A 19,730-nucleotide genomic window follows, 5' to 3' on the forward strand; every position below is an offset into this window, starting at 1 on the left:
ACTCATTTCACTTTCCAAGTCCAAGAAAATGGGGAGTGGGCAAATCATACTATGATGCAACTGCTCTTCCTTTCTCTGCGCTCTTCTTAATAGTCTCATTTTTTGTTCATTTTTCTTTCCAAAGACTTACCTCCCCCAGCCTGCCATTTGCCCTGACTCTGTGTATAAGCTGATGCTCAGCTGCTGGAGAAGAGACACCAAGCACCGTCCCTCATTCCAGGAAATCCACCTTCTGCTTCTTCAGCAAGGGGACGAGTGATGCTGTCAATGCTTGGCAACAGGTCCTCCTCACAAGACCTACCACTCACCCACGCCTAAGCCACTCCATTTGGACATTGAATGGACCTGAGAGACAGAGGCTTGTTTGCCTTTATCTCTTTCTGTCCCTCGTCTCCCTCCACTCCACTCCCCCACTCTCTACCCCGACACATATATACTTTTTTTACATTAAAGAACTAAAAAAGAAAAAAAAAAGCCTAGGGCAGAATAGGGCAGATAAAATCTAGTAAAGAATCTTACTTGATATACTAAAAAAGTTGGATAACAAAGGCTAGATAATTGAGATAATTTATAAAGGTTAAATATGCTTGTGTTTATGAATGTGCAGATTCTACAATATGTTTTCCATGTCAGCTTTTTAAAAAAAATGGTTTCAGAAAGAAAACACTTGAAGAATAGTAATGTCTTAGGAAACATGAGATTAGACTTAGGGAAAATACTTGGTAAGTGTGGAGAATCTGATGAAATGGTATTCAGTAACTAGTCACCAATGGTTTAATTTCCTAATTCGGCCTGTAGACATGTCCTGAACTCTGCATTTTCCTCTCCTGGCAAAGTAGATGTTAACATGCTTGAAAAAACCCACCTTCTTTGAATGGGTGTTTTGTTTGTTCATGGGCAGGGATCAGGGTTGAGATCTATATGCATAGGAAATACAGAGGATGTACATAGGAAAGAATATCTACTGCAAGGCTACATGAACAGGAATCGTCATTTGCAAAACAATAACAAAAAAAGCCTCGTGCATGGAAATATTCTTGAATAGAGAATGGACACAGGGAAAGAGACCTGTGGAGGACAGGTAACAGATGTGATGTTCACTACTGTAGAGGGTCCTCCTCTTGTCTTGTTCAGACATTTTCAGGTGTGTGTTTTAGTGAGAGCCTGATTTTGAGTCGGTACAAACTGTTGTTTTTTGATATCTTGATCCTAGGCCTTTTGGTTTATCTTCTCCAAATTTTCCAACTCTTTTAATGGATGAATACCAAATGGAACCCAAGGGCTGGTGATTGAATTTCTCAGGCATAAATCTGAAGGCCATGCACAATAGGGAATAGATATGTTCTGAGCACTCCCAAAGGGTTGACTGAGGACCAATGAGGGGAAGTTACAGGGAGATTGATTTCCACTCCTTACTAGGGAAAACATAACCAGAGATAGAACATGCAAGGATGAATGGGCTGCCTCCAGAGATGGGGAGTCCTTTGTCACTGTCCTTTTGTCAATAGGGTTTCAAACATAAGTGGTTGTGGGAGATGATGTTTAATGTCCTTTTAACCCTAGGAGTCCCTTGAGAGGAGCAGGTTGAGCGTGGAGGAGTCATTCGCTGCTGTTGCTTGGTGTTCACACTCTTGCCTTGGAGATGGTATGACCAGCAGAAAAAGAAAGTTTGAGGTTCTGGCTTCAGAATCCATGGATACTGATAACACTGTCAAATAAGAGTCCCCTCAGAACAGATTCTGAGCTTTCACACTCCACAGATCCTCAGATTCAGTAGGAAACAGGGAAAGAGAACCCTCAATTCCCTCTGAGGAGAAACAAGAAAAGATCACAATATAAGCTTCCCAAACTTAGAAGAGATAGACCTGACCCCTTGGGTCTGCTTCTGTTGCCTTCACCCAGCCCACCTTCTACACAGTCTCTCAGGAACTTGAGTGTTTCCCCCTGTCCGCCTTCAGCGTTGCTCCAGGCCACAGCAGAAGCATAAATCCCCAATCCCCAAGGTTCATTTTGCGGGTCATCTTCCTTCCCCTAGAAAACACCCTTTCCCCATGGTTGTCTTGTGAGTCTGGCCTTCAGTGTCTCCCAGGACTAACTTTGGAGAGAACATCAGTTTGGGAGCTGTGACCCTATTTCTGCCTCAAGCCAAGTGTATCATCTTGGACAAGTCACTTTGCTTCTCTGGACTTTTGTTTCTTTATTGGAACAAGTTAGATGAGATGGTCTTGAAGTCTCTTCCAGTTCTGATACGTTCAGTGTTCATTGGATAACTGGATGTACAATTGATGCAGACTATCTGCATCTGCAGTTATCTGATCATCTCCTTCTCTGAAGATCGTGGTCAGCAAAAGAGATCATGTAGGGAAGCCACTATAATAGTAGTAATAGTAACACCTGTCATTTGTTCAGTGCTTTAAAGTTTACCATGTAGTGTACCACATACATTATCTCATCTGATATATGCAGGGCCAGACATGTTCTTTTATACTTGGGGCCTGCCACACTTTCTACATTCCCAAGATCAGTGTTAACTTCATGTATTATTCAGAGTTCTCCAGAGGAACAGAACTAACAGACTATATATGTATATGGAATTGGGGGATTGGCTTACACAATTATGGAGGCTGAGAAGTCCCACAATCTGACATCTGCAATCTGGAGATCCAGGAAAGCTGCTGGTGCTGTAGTTCTGAGAACCAGAAGGCCAATGGTATAAGTCCCAGTTGAGGGTAGGAGAAGACTGATGTGTCAGCTCAAGCAGTCAGGCAGAGAGGGCAAACTCCCCCTTACTTTTTTCTTCTATTCAGGGCTTCATTGGTTTGGATGATGCCCACCCACATTGGAGAGGGCAATCTGCCTTACTCAATTCACCAACTCAAATGCTAATCTCATCCAGAAACACCCTCACAGAAACACCCAGAAATAATGTTTAATCTGAGTGCCACATGTCCCAGTCAAGTTGACACGTTAATCATTCCATTTCAGTAGAATCATAGGGACTTGAAATCAGGGCCTGTAGCTTATTCTCCTTTATCCACGTACTTCTGGCAGGAGTACATCCAGACCAGGCCATGACTTCCTATGTGGCAAGAGGAAAGACATAATTTCCCCTTCCTTCGCCTTATATCTCTCCACTTACTTCTTTTTACAATTCTGCGTCAATACACTGCATTTCATGATCCCATAAAAAATCATATTTAAAATGAATTTAGTATGTCTGGATTTTTCTGGCCTTGAGTCATAGAGGTAATCTATTTCAAGCAGCTGGCAAATATGTATTGTCAGGTACAGTTATCTTTTTCTGAGATGAGGAAGGCACCATTTTCTGGTGCTAAGGCTTTGGTACTACAGATACAGTTTTAACTTCTCCCTTAGTCAGACCCATCGAGTTTAGCAGCACAAATCTGAGAGACCCAACAGAGCGCAATGGCGAAGGCTTAGTATGTCGACTTTAAAGGTAGCTGGAATCCAAATTGGAAGAATGAAGCGAGGAATTATGTAGAAAAGGAGATAGGAAAAGGGATGAGAAACTGTGGGGCCTTGTTACCTTTCTAGGAAGTTATCCTCTTCATGATATATGTGAAATATTTTATGTCCAGATTGTGGTTTTGGGGTATTCAGATTTAAATGTATACTTTTGCTGGTGAATGTGCTGATAGCTAAGTCCAAATCTTGATGTGCTGTCCAGACACATACGTGCTCAGAAAAGATCTGGAGTAGAAAGAGGCCCCCGAGGGGGAAAAGTGGTTTTAATGCAATGGAAAGATCGCTTGCAAGTGTATAAGACTATATGACAAAGGGCATTGTATGGAAATGGAGCAAAGGATGAATAAATGAACGTGCATGTGACTGGACCAGGCACGTGGGAGTTAGAAAGAAGACTACATAATAAAGGATAATGGAGAGTGCATGAGAAGGATGGGGGAGGTCAGGGCAAGCAAGATGGACACAGGGGGTGCTGTTGAGAATCCATTCTGAAGCATGAAAGCAGATCTCTCTGAAGAGAGAGCCGAGAGAGGACAGAAAGTAAGTGTGTTGAAGATAAAAGATAGATGTATATGGAGAGAGAAGCAATTCTGGATGATAGAGATTATAAAAGTATTTATTTAAAAAATGAAAAGTCAGGTGCAGAGTATGACATGGAAGGGAGCTTTTCAGAGATTTAAGAAAAGGGCAGCCCAGCATGAACCTAAAAACACACAAGCAACCACCAGGGAATGACCTTTTCATCTCACAGGAAGTGAGAGAGGGAGGCAGTTTGAACACGTGTGTTCTAGACCACCTCAGGTCCTGGGGTTTAATGGTGGTGAGAAGAAATCAACTTTTTGTCTGAACAGGACATGGCTTTCCCAGTGCTGCTTTGGAAATGAAGACCAAGAGATGGGGAATTTATGTTAGCTCATGAGGCTTTGTGTTCCCTTCTTTGCTTCTGTGAATGAAATCCATTTTAAATAATGCTCATCACTGTTGTGCCTAGAAAGGCCACAGGGAAACATTGGAACAACAGGCTTAAGTTAAACTAGACTGAATCTTGTTTGATATCTGCACAAAGAGGTACATGCCATGTTGGAACCATGTGTTTTTCTAGTCTCATCCAGACTTCCTACAAGAAAGCCATGATGTGGGGCTAAGCCGTATGTTTTGAGTAAAGGAGAACTGAAGAAGGGGAAAGAGATGAAGATGTTCCAAGGAAATAGTCTAAAACAGAATAGCATCTGTTTTGCCCAAATATACCCCAAAAATGAAGAAAATTACAGTTAAGGCTTAAATTACTCCCAGTATAGAGGTAGGAAGGCTTTGATCCTACATTGAGTTTATAGACCTGGAATTTGCCATCTTAGTCTTTTCAGTAAGACCTCTGACCTCTGGCAGTGCATATGGTAGGTTTCTGGAAGACACAGATCCAGATCTATGCTGGAATTTCCTTCTGAATTAAAATTTAACATTTTTATAGAAACAGATGAATGTCTTTTCCACTTGGTAAATGTCTTGGAATGCTAAATTGAGATGGAAAGAGACTGGAATGGTTAATGTTTATTGGATTTCTGGCATTTTGAGTTCTCTGCTACAATTAGCTACATTGGTTGGCTCAGACCATGGTGGGTAATTTGTTTAGTTGCTGTATCCTTTTTTTTTTTTTTCAATTTGTTATTTTGAAATGCTTTAAGACTCCCAAGAAAATAGTACAGAGTGGCCTTTCCCTAACACCAGGCTTTCCAATTGATAACATTTTACATAACCATAGTCCAGTTTCAAAACCAGAAAATTGACATTGGTATAATACTATTAACTAAACTACAGACCTTACTCAGAGTTCACCAGTTCTTCACATGTACACATTTCATTTCTGGATAGTTTTAACCCTTGCTGATTTGTAACCTGGTCTTCTTGGTTGCATCAGGAAAGACATTGTCTGGATACAATTCTATAAAATCCTAAAGAGAATATAACAAAATTAATCTGTTCCTTTATCAACAAGCAATATCCTACCTAGACTGTTTCCACATTTTCTGACTAGTCTGGCTGTTCAGCATCTGAAACATTCCAAGAACGGCTTAGAAAAATCAGGCAACACAAAGGACAGTAAGACCCACAGCTCACTAGCTAGGATAGAAGGAAATTAATTATAGGTGGTTTCTGTGGTTCCTACGAGTAGGATTTGTATGATGGCAAGGAGAGGACTTTAGAATAAATCAGAATTTTGGTCAAGAGCTAAGGTGGTACTTCCTTAATGGCACCAGGGAGAGCTTTTGGAAGGAATAGAGTACAAGGGTAGAGACCCCCCCTAGTGAGTAGCAAAACACTATTCTCAGAAGAGTAGAGAAGTTTCATTTGCCTGAAAGTCTATTCTTAAATGGAATAGCAACCACATTGGACCAAATGAAATGCAAATACAGCTGCAACCTGTAGGTTGCAGCTGTAGCCCAGAGATTTGGAGGGGACAGGGGAGTTGAAACTGGTTTTGTGGATTACAGCTTTGAGTTTTATGATGGCATGTTTAAGCTGCCCTGTTTAAGGGTCACAAGATTCTACGTGAGTTCACCTCTGTATACCCCATGTCCTGTAAAGTTCTTAGCACATAGCGAGCACACCACAAATATTTGCCGAATGTTGTTTTTTGAATGAATAAAAGGTAGAAGCAGACACTTGTCATCCGGCATAACTGGGGTGAATTTAGGGAAAATTGCTTTGCTCTAATGTAGAGGGTTTATTTTCAAAGGAGGAAAGAGGAAAAAGTGCCCAGACTTGTACCTGTAAGTTACATCCTCCATTTCTAGGTTTACTGATGGTGAAATTGATCTATGGAAATGTCTTATCCTTTGAGGTATTTAGACAGAAATGCAAGGTACTTCTCTCCATGGCACCCCATCAAGAGCAGGGAGCGACCCTGGCCCCAAACCCAGCTCTTTTGGAACAAGATTTTTAGTTTCTCTTGCAAACACCTTGTCAACAACTTCACGGGCCTGCAAAGGAGAAAGATGGGAGTCCCAAGCTAGCCCATGCTTACCCACATTCACAACTGCATGTAAAGGAATTTGCAAAGAGACTCAAGGGAAAGCCCAAAGGGATAGGTAATCACTTGCAGTGAAAAACTGTTTTCTTGAAAAGAGGTTTGGAAATAATTGAAAGTTGAGTGGATTCCTACAAATGCACCAAGAGTTTGTAATCTAGCCTATTCATTTTATGTCCTTTACTATTCATGATATCCTATTCTTCTACCCCGTTGTCTGGGAATTTTTTCTGAGGATTGACTTTCTGAAGCAATGTGGTGCACTCTTCCTATGAGGAGGAAACATCTGGGCTTTATTCTGCAGGCTTTGGAGGATGATGTGTCTTGTCAAGGGGTAAATAGCAAACTGATTTAATTTTTGCTTAAAACTATCTTAGTCATTCCAAAATAGAATGCATAAAAATTCTCTGTATTAGAAAAAGAAATGAGATATACCAATTGTATATTGTCTTTTCTTTATTTATTCTCTGTAAGTCTGTCAGATGATAAATTGTAAATAACGATGATTAAAGAAATATGCTACTGACGGATCCTTTTTTTCTGTGAAAATAGCACTGTTTCTGGGTTTTATTACCCGTAACTCCTTACTCCCTTACATCCTTTTTGGAGAAGTGATGGGGGGTGGGGACACAGTTAAGGGGTGTATGTGGTGGGGATACCTGTTTGTTGAGGGTTATCCGACAGAGGGTTATTTACGTAGGCCTCGCATATATTAGTTGATTGTTTATTGGAAGAAAATTACTTTGGTCCCTGGCATATCCAAACATACTAGAGATTGGGATTTTATGTTTTCACATTGGTCCAGTTCCAGGGAATCTAGTCCAGAATTAGGGATCCTTTATTATTGTTGTTACAAAGTTGTCTTGTTTGATACACAGAAATCCCTTCTAAATCCAAATATCATCTGTCCAAGACTGCTCACGCATACAAAGAGCAACAAAAAACTATGAACAACCAGAATACAGACTCAGTCTTCATAATAGAGAGTAGGATGGAACCACCCAAAACAACATATGTCTTACCTGGTCCCTGAAGAATACATTTATACTTTTAATAATCTGAGTAATATGAACTTATTTTTTTTTCAGTGACAGCCATAGTAGGTAAGGGAATGGATATAAATTCCCAGAGAATAACCAGAGGACTCATGAATGTACACTCTGACCACCAGAGTATCTGGTTTGATTCCAGGACTGAAGGCCAGGTGTTCAAGTATCTGTGTAGTGAGAGTGGGGTATTGGGGGTGAAGGAGAAAAAAAAATAAACAGGAACAGCAGAGATGCTCAAAGAGGTACAATTCTATTCTCAACAACTATTGCCTAAGTTTAAAGGTAGACATGAGTGATACATTTGCGTCCATATGTGATAAGCCATAGATACATATTATGCATATATCTGAAAATATAATTCGTTACTGAGGACGGAGATTACGTCTGCTCTTTTACATTTGAACTAACAACTTGAAGGGCACTGCATTTTTCAAGTGCTAAGAACTAGAAAACTGATATATCTCCATTTATAACTTTATACTCATTTGTATTTGAAAAAGTAATGTATACACTTATAACATCCTCTGGTCCTTGAGTCCTCCAGAACAATAGCTTCTTATGCATAAGCAACAGATGACCTTTTACTATCTAATGAAATGGGTAAAATCCCACTCAAAGTAGTTTTGCACCAGGCTGGTTGTATAGTGATTTGAAGAAAAAAAGAGATGAAAGATATCTACAAGAAAAGTCACATGACCCCACTGGCAGCTGTTCTTTTGCCCCTGTTTGCAAACCAGAGGGAAGTTAGTTCTGGAGAGAATTATAAGGGCCCAGAACAGAGCTCTGTTATGGAGGCTAAAGATAACTTTACTCATCTTTATCTACCTAAGAGCTATTTCAGGCACGATAAAAGAAATCAGAGATCAGTTTCAGGGTTTAGGGTAAAGGCAGATTTATTATATGAAGTAGCGAACAGACAGTCAAAGGTAAAGTGGCTACATTTACTCTTCCAATCATGGGGCCAAGGATTGGGATAAATGGGATCACTGTGCACCATGTTTCCTTCTGGTATTTCCAGGAAAATAGTCCATGAACAATACAAACTCAAGGTGACTAGTTTGAGATGATAAAAAAAATTACATTTACTTGTAAATAAAAATGCATTATGACTCTTACTGAGCAGTATCCTACATGTGATAAAATATTTTTAAAATACAAAATTAAATGTCTGTCATCAACAGAGTTCTATTCTCCTTGTCTCTCTGGCACCTCTAGCAGTTCAGCCTGTCTTTCAAAGGTTGCAGAACCTTGAAAGTAGCAACTTTATTTGAAAGAAGGAAGAGGAGACCAAGGTCTCCTCACATGGCTTGGATGGACATCATGATGGAAGGAGAGACGGCTGGTCTTGCTCTGAAGTCTTCAGGCCTTCCCTTAAGTCACAGTCAGTCCTACACTGGTTGTCACCCTAAGACTGTGAAGATGCTGCATCTTCACCTTATTTGTAGGAAAGAGTTTTTCATAGGATAGCCACACAACACTTGTGTCCCCTCTCTTATTCGTTTTACAAGTCATCTCAGAGCTCTAAGACACTCTAAAAGGAGACTTTGGGTCTAGATTCTAAAGTTTGGGGTGTACCGTCAGGCCTTATAAGATGGCCTCTCTCTTGCTCTCTGTACAGCCCTGCCCTACCTGGCCCTGCCTCACCCTTACCTTATGCACATGACTGCCTCCTTCTCCTAAGCACAAAGTTTAATTAGTAACTACCTCTATGATCAGCCCAACCCCCAGCTAACTATTGTTCTAGCCCGAGGACCAGAATGACTCCAGTATGTTTGATCATCAACAAGAAAATCTGGCCCTTGCAATGGTTGCTAAACCAAAGAACAAGACCTTCCAGCAGTCCCCCTGGCAACCAAGGAGCTCTTTTGATGTCAAATCCCCTATTACTGATAACCTTCTCCTCTACTGTGTAGCGAAGATTGCTGCCTTGTCCTGCCTGCTGTTGGCCATACACAGTGGGGTGTCACTCCAGGATCATTGCCTCTGACTTGTAAGGTTCCCTGTGCAATAAATCATTGATGTCTCTGTAGCTGACTTCTGGTTCTTTCTTTGGTCTAGCGACTGGGCAGTTGCAAGGATTGCAAGACTGCAGGGTGCAGCCCAACATGGGGTTAATTTTACCCCAAGACTTTGAGAAAATATTATTAAATTGTGGCCTCTTAGAATAATTGAAAGTGGGATTAAGGATAGTAGCTGTGTTTCACCCAAATAATAAAGAAGAATTGATAATTTAGGAATCAAATCTTTAATAATCACATTTATTCTTTCAGTCTAATTTTATTGGTATAGGATTTATCTCATACTTAACTGATACCAAATTAATCAAAACCTCTAGGGTATTCAAAAGCCAATATAAATGATCTCAGTCATATCTTTCAGAGATCATTGCTGTTTATAAATAACTAAAATTTTGAAAGAGGCTGTGAAATAAAGTGTGTTGCACAGAGTTTGATACATGATGCGCAGTATTCCTTAGTGTGGACCGGGACTGGTGATGGTCATATTGTTACCAGTCCACAATAATCCAGAAACCTAAAGTAAGTTTTTTTTTTTTTTTTTTTTTGCGGTACGCGGGCCTCTCACTGCTGTGGCCTCTCCCGTTGCGGGGCACAGGCTCTGGACGTGCAGGCTCAGCGGCCATGGCTCACAGGCCCAGCCGCTCCACGGCATGTGGGATCCTCCCAGACCAGGGCACGAACCCGTGTCCCCTGCATTGGCAGGTGGACTCCCAGCCACTGAGCCACCAGGGAAGCCCCTAAAGTAAGTTTTTATAGCAGTTTGGCAGAGTATCATCTGTTGAAGCTAATAAAAAAAAATTGGGGCTTGTATGCCTTTTGCATTTTATTTCATTTTTCTAGTAATTTATTTTTATTGTATATTACAAAAGTACCCATCTGGGATGGCTTTGAAAAACAAAGCGGGTCTTTTACCACAAAGAGTTTGAAACATAATGAAATAGGAGGTTACAGTACACGACCCATTGCGTCCTACGGAGTTCTGAGATTCTCTGGTTCCATACCATATTCCAAGTTTTGAAAATTGGTACTTCATGCATGATTCTACGTAAAGTTCTTAATAAAACAAATGTTCATTTTCGCGAAGATGAGTTTTTTAGAGGAGGAGGAGTTCTGGGGCAGCTGGGCTGTTAAGTGGCACAGTGCCTGGATGGAAAACTAAGTAGATGATAGTCCCCAAACTTCAGTTCCTAGATTCAAACCTTTCCTCTAAAATAAGGAGCTCTGGTGCAAATATCCTGAGGTCTTCCTGCAGTGAAGCGCCAATCGGAGGCGCCAGCGTATCGACCCTGTGTATACCACGAAGCCCGTACCCTATCGCTCTGCTGGGAGCACAGCCCAAGCAAGACAAACGCCTTACGCCACCGGCGCGCGCAGGGTCTGGGGCGGGACACCTGCTCCGCCGAGGGGCGGGGCGAGCAGGGTCAGGGGCGGGGAGAGCCCGGATTGGCTTGGGCCTTGGGCGACATGCGGCTCCGCCCCTCGGCCTATCTCACTCCATCCCCGCCCCCGCGCCGCGAGCGGAAGGCGGGCTGCGATGGAGGAGGGGCCCAGCGCGAAGTAGATGACGGAAAGGGAGGCGGGGCCCCGCCGGGCCCTGATTGAAGGGCTGGGGGCGCGGCCGGGGCGGGGATACGGGTCAAAGTATAATACTTGTGAGAAGCTTTGTGCGGTACCTGCTTCAGGGTGCGTGGTGATAGGGTGCGCGACCATGCGGAAAGTGGTTTTGATCACCGGGGCGAGCAGGTGAGGGCTCCATCGCGATACTGGCGGCGGCGGCGGGGTGGAGTGGGGGGGCGGTCCGAGGGAGCAGGAAGTACCGGGCCAGGAGGACCTGCCGCAGACCGACCCTGGGAGCTCCCGTCGCTGACCCTGCCTCGGTGGGGACTATGGCCGAGACCCTGGCCCGCTCTTCCCTGGGTCCCCCACTGCGCGAGGTACCGGACTTGTCGGCCCAGTGAGGGGCTCAGTAACTGGTGCTTTGAATTAAACATGACAGCGGAAAGAAAACTAGAGCGCCACTAAGAGATGAGTCTCTCAATGACGATACTGTCTGTATCCAGGGAAAGGGCGCTTCCCACGCAGACCTCGCCTCCTTCCCGTCTTTGACTTTCTCATCACTGGTAATTTAATCGTGACCAGGTTGCCATATTTTGTACTCCAGCTGTTTTTTTTTTTGTGCTAGGCTTCTGGCCCTAGGTAAATTTCAGCGTCCATGAGCGTTAGAACACTGGGGGGGAAAATCTCATTCCATGTAACACCGTCCTAGACACCTAGTATATATACTCTTCAGAAACTCAGAGAAAAGCAACTTTTTCCTGTTAAGGCATGAAAGGAGTGCAAATAACCATACTGCCAATGAGTAATTACTCCAGGGTTGGGCATTTGGATTCAGCCTCTTCTAGTGCCTGTTTTACTTCTCATTTGCTATTAAGTGAACAGTGTGTGGAGGATGAAAGTAACCAAACCATTTTTCTAATTGTTGCATTTAGAGTTTTGGGGGGATTAAGACTGAGGATATGTTAAATGTCATTTAAAATTAGTTCACTTTCAGTTATCTGGCCATGTCCATGTTGACTAAGCCAAACCTGGCAGGTGTCTGTAATGGGCAGAATTTTAGCATGCCCTCACCTGAGTAACTTTAACAACTGGTTCGGTGCTTCCTATGTGGAAGTTGCTTAAATAAGTCAGACTTGATTTTGTGTGTTTGTTTCTTTTACAAATATTGTGATACGTGCAGTTGTATATTTGTAGTAAAGGCCTATTCTCAAGTGGGGATGAATAAACATAGCTATATTTGATGCTCAGGTTACTGATGGTACTAGGCTTTTTGCCTGGAATCAGCTTAAGTCTTGGAAGAAAACCCATTTACCCAGGTTTTCATTGTTATCAGCCAACCTGGTCTGAATGCTGTCCCCATTATGTGGTTTCACAATGCTCTTTCTGAAGGAGGTCATTTATCTTTGACACTTGTACTCATCCCTGCTTCTCTCTCCTGGTACCCATCTTATATGTCCCATTCCTATCTTCTACTTAATCATGTTGAGTTCTTTCTCTTCCTGTTGGTTATTCAATCGTAGCAGTTGAGAGGGACTTGTATCTCTTGCCATGTTACTTATACCTTTTCCTTGAAAGATTCATCCATTCCTTATCAGGAATTTCTGGTGCTCCTGCTACTGGCCATGATACCAACAGATAGTAGAGCCCTTGCCCTCGAGGAACTTAGCGGAGTAAAACATGCACACCGGAAAACACTAATAAGATGTTCTTTTCCACATTTGCTGGTGATGTACTGAATCACTTTCATGAGTGTCATAATCAGTGTAAAGTGAAAACCACTGGCAGGATAAACTCTGTCTTAAAAGAAATGCTAAAGGAGAACTCTGATTTGCAGTCGAGTTATTTGGGTCATCGAGCTTTTGCAGAATGAAAGAGACACAAACGGGACAGCGTCCTGAGCCAGTGACTATTAGAGTTGGAGGGTTCCCCCTTCTTTACATAATTTTTTTTTCTTTTACATTTTTTTATTGCAACATTATTATTTTTTTATTGCTTTACAATGGTGTGTTAATTTCTGCTTTACAACAAAATGAATCAGTTATACATATACATATGTTCCCATATCTCTTCCCTCTTGCATCTCCCTCCCTCCCACCCTCCCTATCCCACCCCTCCAGGTGGTCACAAAGCACCGAGCTGATCTCCCTGTGCTATGCGGCTGCTTCCCACTAGCTATCTACCATACGTTTGGTAGTGTATATATGTCCCAAAATGTTCATTGCAGCTCTATTTACAATAGCCCGGAGATGGAAACAACCTAAGTGTCCATCATCGGATGAATGGATAAAGAAGATGTGGCACATATATACATAATTTTTGAATTCTTTCTGTCTACCTGGGCTCCTGGTTGGGGCTCAAGCTGACAAAATCAGTCTTCTGAGCCAGGGAGAAATGCTTCTATTTGGCACCATCTCATTGAATGCATATTCTGTATCTGAATTGTCCTTTCAGTGGCGTTGGCCTAGCCCTCTGCAGGCGGTTGCTGGAGGAAGACCATGAGCTTCACCTGTGCTTGGCGTGCAGGAACATGAGCAAAGCGGAAGCCGTCCGCACTGCTCTGCTGGCCTCCCACCCCACCGCCGAGGTCTCCACTGTGCAGGTGGATGTCAGCAGCCTGCCGTCAGTGTTCCAGGCCTCCAAGGAGCTCAAGCAAAGGTATGCCTCTTGTGGATGGCTTTTCTCTCATGTGATTGTGCAACACAACAGCTAATAGAATAAGAAAGGATAGGAAAACCTAAAAAAGAAATAGGTGCAGTATAAAAAGAAGTTACGCTGAGGAAATCTGTATAGAGTGACCCGTTATTGCCTTGCCTCAGTACCAAAATTTCATTCTCAGTCAAAATCATGACCATTCCATGAAGATTAATTTCTCAGTGTGTTTTGACATGTGGTCAGTTGTGAAGCTTTATGTTAGTGTAAGTCCTTTGATGTTTGAATGCATTTTTTGCATCTTTCCTTCACATAAGAACTTCATTAAGTGGTAGGGCAGGTACTGACAAGTGAAGAAACTTCCCCAGGCCACTAAAAATTTCTTCATACCTGGACAGTAATTGGCATGTAATAAACATTTGATAAATATTTAGTATATGAAGGGATAGAGTCTTTGGATGTATAAATTCCCAGAAAGTGTGTACAATAAATTGCATATGGGTGCACAATGCATTTTTCTGGAGAGAGAGGGCATGCTTTTTATTAAATTCTAAGAGGAATTTATGATCAAAAAGTCAAGAACCCTGCACTAGTCCATGCTGAGTCCTAGCAATATCTGGAATAATTAAATTTAATCAGTCATTTAATTTAAACAATAAATTATTAATTATATTTTTGTAATTGAGGCCCTTACAAAGCAAGAGCTGCTTTATTTCCTTGGACAATAAAATGAACTTCAGTATACATAAGGAAGACCTTCTTGGTTAAAGCGTTGGCTGAAGAATAATAGTTTGCTTTTGTTTTGTTTTTGTTTTGCGGTACGGGGGCCTCTCACTATTGTGGCCTCTCCTGTTGCGGAGCACAGGCTCCGGACGCGCAGGCTCAGAGGCCATGGCTCACGGGCCCAGCCTCTCCGTGGCATGTGGGATCTTCCCGGGACACGAACCCGTGTCCCCTGCATCGGCAGGTGGACTCTCAACCACTGCGCCACCAGGGAAGCCCAATAGTTTGCATTTTGTATATGTTTATTGATAGCAATTTGCATTACCCTGTTCCACATGTACAAGTTACAAAGTGAAACTGGTTTTCTTCGGCACAGTTTTCCCTTCAGCCTTAGCCCTTTGTAAATGAGGGTTTGCTCTCCTCTACTGCTGAGCTCCTAGAATTTTCTGTCACACTGTCTTTCTAAAAACTGAGCTTTTCTAGGTTTCACATCTACTTTTCCATAACTTGTCTCCAAGTCTGTGAAACTATACAGTCAGTGTTCTTGCTGATTTAAAAACCCTCAAGTCGGGAGAGCATTTATGAGTTGCAAGTCGTGTTTGCAGGCTTTCTGTCCCCAAACCTTCTCAGCCAGTTGGCTCTCTCATCCTGTTTTGTATAGATTTAGTTATTTCCTTGTTTAGCAGAATAGAACCTTCATCCTCAGTTAGTCGTAGCCCATTTCAGTACAGTTTTGAGATTTCATGTTGCGACATTCATAGTACTGACTATTCTCAACTGCCTTCAAAGGCTCAGGATAGGTTATCACAGTTTTAGTAATTTAGTATTTAGTAAGATATTTAGTAATTCGACCCAAACGTAAGGGGGGAGGCTGTGGGGAAGAAGGTAGCACTAGGATGATGAGTTGTCCCAGCTGCCTGTCAGCATTTAAGTGCAGCGTTGATGTATTTATTTAATCCTCAAAACAGCTCTCTTTGAGGTGGGTGGTATTATCCGAATTTAGGAAATGATGGTTGTAGTGATACTGACAAATTTGGGAATATGTGACAGTGTCCAGATAGATCTCTTGCTTATACGAAGGATGTCTTGCACTTCATGGCCCAAATGGATATCTTCGACTGTGGACCTAAATTTAGAGGCTAAGAGAGCTTGAGAAGGGCCCTTTCCAGTTGGCTGAAGCAGCACCGTTCCTGATGCTGGTCTTTCCACCTGTGATACTCTGTTCTATTAGATTTGTGCTGCTGAAAACTGATAAGGAATAGTGGTTCTGTTTTATCCAGAATAGAGCACTTGTGTCAATCATTTAAGCTTTCAAGGGTACTATGCCGTTTAACTGCAGCCAGACCTGAATTTGGAAATTTGCCATTTCCACTCTTTGCTACACATTCCCTCTCCATTCCCAGCGAGATTTGTTAGTATACTTAGATGAAAGTTTGCAAGTTAGATAATGGAACAACTAGCAATAGCTGGACCCATACTGTCTTTATGGCTCTTACATGGATAACCTGATGGTATCAGTATGAGCAATTTAAACAGTTTATAATTAGAGCCATGCGGCTGTTGATTACTTATAGGATGATCAGGAAATGTTGTGTGTGGTGTGTATTGGTAACCATGTATGATCCTGAGGTACCAGCTTTAGTAGCTGTGGCCCGTGTTGTCCTGGATTATACGGAGGACAGGGAGACAGTGTGGTGCACAGAATTCTAGGCGACATTTTGAATATTCATAGTGTCTGTAAGTGTAATGAGCACGGGCTCTACTTACCTTGAATCTAGTTCAAAAAGAATACACTTAGATCAAGGTTTATGTTGGTGAAAAAGGCTTCACAAGTCAGCATTTCACACGTGTCCTGGAGGGAGCCTATCGGAAGCACCTTACCCCCATTCAGCTTCTGTAATCTCACTGTATTCTTGTGAGCTTTCATCATTTTATGACACAGAGCACGTGGCCATGAACAAGGAGAGGTTTCCACATGGATCTAATGCTCTAGTGGATATCTTGGCGTTCAGATTCCAGCACGGATGGATCAGATTATATAGATTTCACTTGTCAATGAGGGAAGATGTGAATTAAAAAAAAATGCAAAAAACTTTCTAAGACCAGAAGGAGAGTGGGTTTAATAGAAAGTTGCTTCAGTGCCTTGTTGGGAGGACTAAGCTGGAAGGGGCATTGATCAGAGAAGATTGGACTTCAAAGCCCGTTACAGCTCTCCAAATTCTGTTTGAAGCCACCATCAAAAAAAGGAATACTCAAATATTTACCATGGCTAAAGAAAAACTGTTGAGAATGTAATACTGATGCTTTAGCTTGCTATGGCCATCTTTTTGGTTCAGAAAGTACTTTCTGTCCTTCATAGGCCTTCTTGATTCTAGTTGCTCAAAGAGATAACTAACGATCTTTTCTTGGTTTTACTTGCAGGTTTCAGAGATTTGACTATGTATATCTAAATGCTGGGATCATGCCTAATCCACAGCTAAATATCAAAGCACTTTTCTGTGGCCTCTTTTCAAGGTAATTTCCGTCTTCTAGGTGAACTGATTAGAAGGGAGGTGTTTATTACTTTGCCTGGTTTTGCCCTCAGTAGGATAACTTGAGATGAGGGGGTGTTGAGAAGGATGAAGACAGAAAGGGCGTGTTGCAGCCATGTCATGAAAGAAGGTTTCATCTTTGTGAGGAATGTTGCAAGTCATGATTCTTATTGTGTTCTTGGTCCCCAGGACATTCTGAGTGGTTGGACGTTTTGGCAGGTCAATTTTGGTCTGCCTGACTGTGTCTGTTAGCAAGAACATTTCAGAACTAGGCAGAATTGTCAGTGAGACTCTAATACCCAGGAAGGCAACTTGAGAAGCAATTTCTCAGCTGTATGCCAGGTGCCCTGACCAGCAGGCTGGGGAAATGTACAGACCTAAATACCTTCCTGGGAGATTCTCTATATGCATTATTAGAGTGGCTTCCAAAAATGTTTAACCACAACCTACAGTAAGAGATAAATCTTATTTTGTGACCCAGGGTACTTATTCATAAACAGATATTACTCTCACTGCATGCTATTTCCTATACTGCTACTTTTGTTTTACTTCTCTGCCATTAAACAGAGCCCTACACACAAAATTCCACGCTGGTCTTGACCTACGACATAGATCTCACAGCAAATCAATTAGTATATTCGGTGCTTCAAGAATTCCTGATAATAAAACAGCCTGTTTAACTTTGTTCAGCAGTTAAAAGTCAGTGTTCAGGGGATGACTTTTTCTTCTTGGCGTAGCTATTATTTCCCCAGGGCAGCTGACTTGTAACCTGGTTTGGAAAGAGGTGACGAGAGTTTTTGCAGCAGCTTTTTGAGAGACTCAGGTTCCTATTGGTAGTATGAGCTATAACTATGTAAGTCCTTCTGTGAATTGGAGCAAGAAAGCATTTTTGCATTTGATTTAGTACTCATGATAACCCACTCTGAGAAATAGGTATTTTTGTTCCTGTTATTACAGAATCAAGGAAAATGTAGTTTTAGGGTGGGGGAAGGCAGGAGGGGGTGTCTGTTTAGTATCTTCAGTTAAAAAAGCTTTAAAAAGTCATGCAATTGTCTTCTACTGTTTCAGAAAAGCGATTCATATATTCTCTACAGCTGAAGGAGTGCTGACCCAGAGTGAAAAGATTACTGCCGATGGCCTCCAGGAGGTGTTTGCAACCAATGTCTTTGGCCACTTTATCCTGGTAAAAAGGCTTTGGGCTTAATAAGCCAACACTTAGTACTGTGATCCTAAACGCTTGCACAGATAGATCACAGTGCTGTTTTGTTAAGCTCATTAGTTTATGGCTAGCATTAAATCTTTGCGTGTTTAAATAGGGTGATCACTCTACTCTTTTAAGACATTGCTTAAAGCAGCCTACTGGTATATTTTTTCTTTTGACATCAGCTTTAGAGATCGGAGAGAAAGTAAGGTATAAACACACAAGCACCTTCAGAAACAATGTACAGAACCGAGTAAGTGCACCAGTACTGTTCTAAATGGTCTTTGAAACTGGGCTTTGCATCAGATAGGATGGGGTGACAGGGAAGCCATTATTAAACACTACTTCATGGTTAATCTTTTACTATCTTGATTTGTGATTTTTTTTTAAGCATCCAGTCTGGTGTGCCACAATTTCAGGCAACTATAATGTTAAGCAAGGGATGTGCAACTTGTCTAGGTTGTTCTGTGCTTTTCCCTCAGGTTTAGTCTCATAGGACAGCTTTAATATCTAGATTAAGTAATGGCCAGATATGTTGCCAGTTGCTTTCAATTCCTTGGTGCGAGAAGAACTCCTTCTAATGCTGGGTTTGCTTGCATAGAACTTGTATCTCTGACACTTTTATATTCATGATCACTTTTTTCACCTTAAACCTAATTTCCCTCAAAATTGGACCTCCTTGAGGACTAGCCTGGATATACATAATTTAAGATATACATAAACATTGGAATATTGTGAAACCACTAAAAGAAATCAGATAAATATCTTGCACTTACATGGGATAGCCTGTAGTATTTCATTATTGAGAAGAAATAGCAGGTTGTAATTTGTATAGTGTGATCTCATTTGTATAAACAAACAAAAATATATATCTTTACACATTGTATATACATGTATATACCATTTCTAGAATGATACAGATGAAATTGGGAACAGTGGATACCTTTGAACTGGGGTGCCAGAGCATCAGGGATGAGTGGGAGATTCATGTTTCATTCTAGATCCTTTAGAATGAAACATGAATCTTAAAAAAAATATGTGGTATTACCTTTTCAATGACAAAAGTTAAAATATAGTTCAGGATGGGATTGAATTCTTATATGGTCATGTTTTATAACTCTACAGGGATTCATTATCTAATATTTCCTTTATCTTTTCATAAGATAAAAGATAAAGGAAATATTTTGCTCTCTTTTCAAATTCAAATGCTCTCTTTTCAAATTATTAAATGAATTGGCAGTGGTAGAGGGTAAGTTAATTGTTGCTGTTAATAGTCTGTTAATTTTTTGATGAATCTATTGTTTAAAAAATTAAGTTGTTAAGGATATCTAGTATTGGGGTAATCCAGGTTGGGGGAATGGCAGAGGAGAGTTGTGGCCAAAGGCACAGTTATTACAGGTGTCCTTGTGACATGACTTATCTTTGTGTATTCTTATATAGGTAGGCTATCAGCAGGGGTTTTGGGATTGATTTATCAAATAAAATGATAGG

At 41.5% G+C, this 19,730-nt stretch overlaps 2 protein-coding genes across 7 annotated transcripts in view; both read left to right on the forward strand.

Moving 5' to 3' along the window:
* The window catches only part of DDR2 (discoidin domain receptor tyrosine kinase 2), a 160,967-nt gene extending 153,930 nt beyond the window's left edge, over positions 1-7,037 (forward strand). For all 6 annotated transcript variants that reach the window (XM_067728477.1, XM_067728480.1, XM_067728476.1 and 3 more), the window contains one exon: positions 125-7,037. In XM_067728477.1, coding sequence (XP_067584578.1) covers positions 125-259 — 135 coding nt within the window. In that variant the 3' untranslated portion in view covers positions 260-7,037. The remainder of the gene's footprint in view (positions 1-124) is intronic.
* Positions 7,038-11,130: 4,093 nt separating this feature from the next.
* The window catches only part of HSD17B7 (hydroxysteroid 17-beta dehydrogenase 7), a 33,212-nt gene continuing 24,612 nt past the window's right edge, over positions 11,131-19,730 (forward strand). The window contains exons 1-4 of the mRNA XM_067728481.1: positions 11,131-11,321; positions 13,587-13,790; positions 16,929-17,021; positions 18,107-18,221. Of these exons, the coding sequence (XP_067584582.1) occupies positions 11,140-11,321; positions 13,587-13,790; positions 16,929-17,021; positions 18,107-18,221 (594 nt within the window). The 5' untranslated portion in view covers positions 11,131-11,139. The remainder of the gene's footprint in view (positions 11,322-13,586; positions 13,791-16,928; positions 17,022-18,106; positions 18,222-19,730) is intronic.

This window comes from Pseudorca crassidens, chromosome 2, assembly GCF_039906515.1.
Source record: "Pseudorca crassidens isolate mPseCra1 chromosome 2, mPseCra1.hap1, whole genome shotgun sequence".
Lineage (NCBI taxonomy): Eukaryota > Metazoa > Chordata > Mammalia > Artiodactyla > Delphinidae > Pseudorca > Pseudorca crassidens.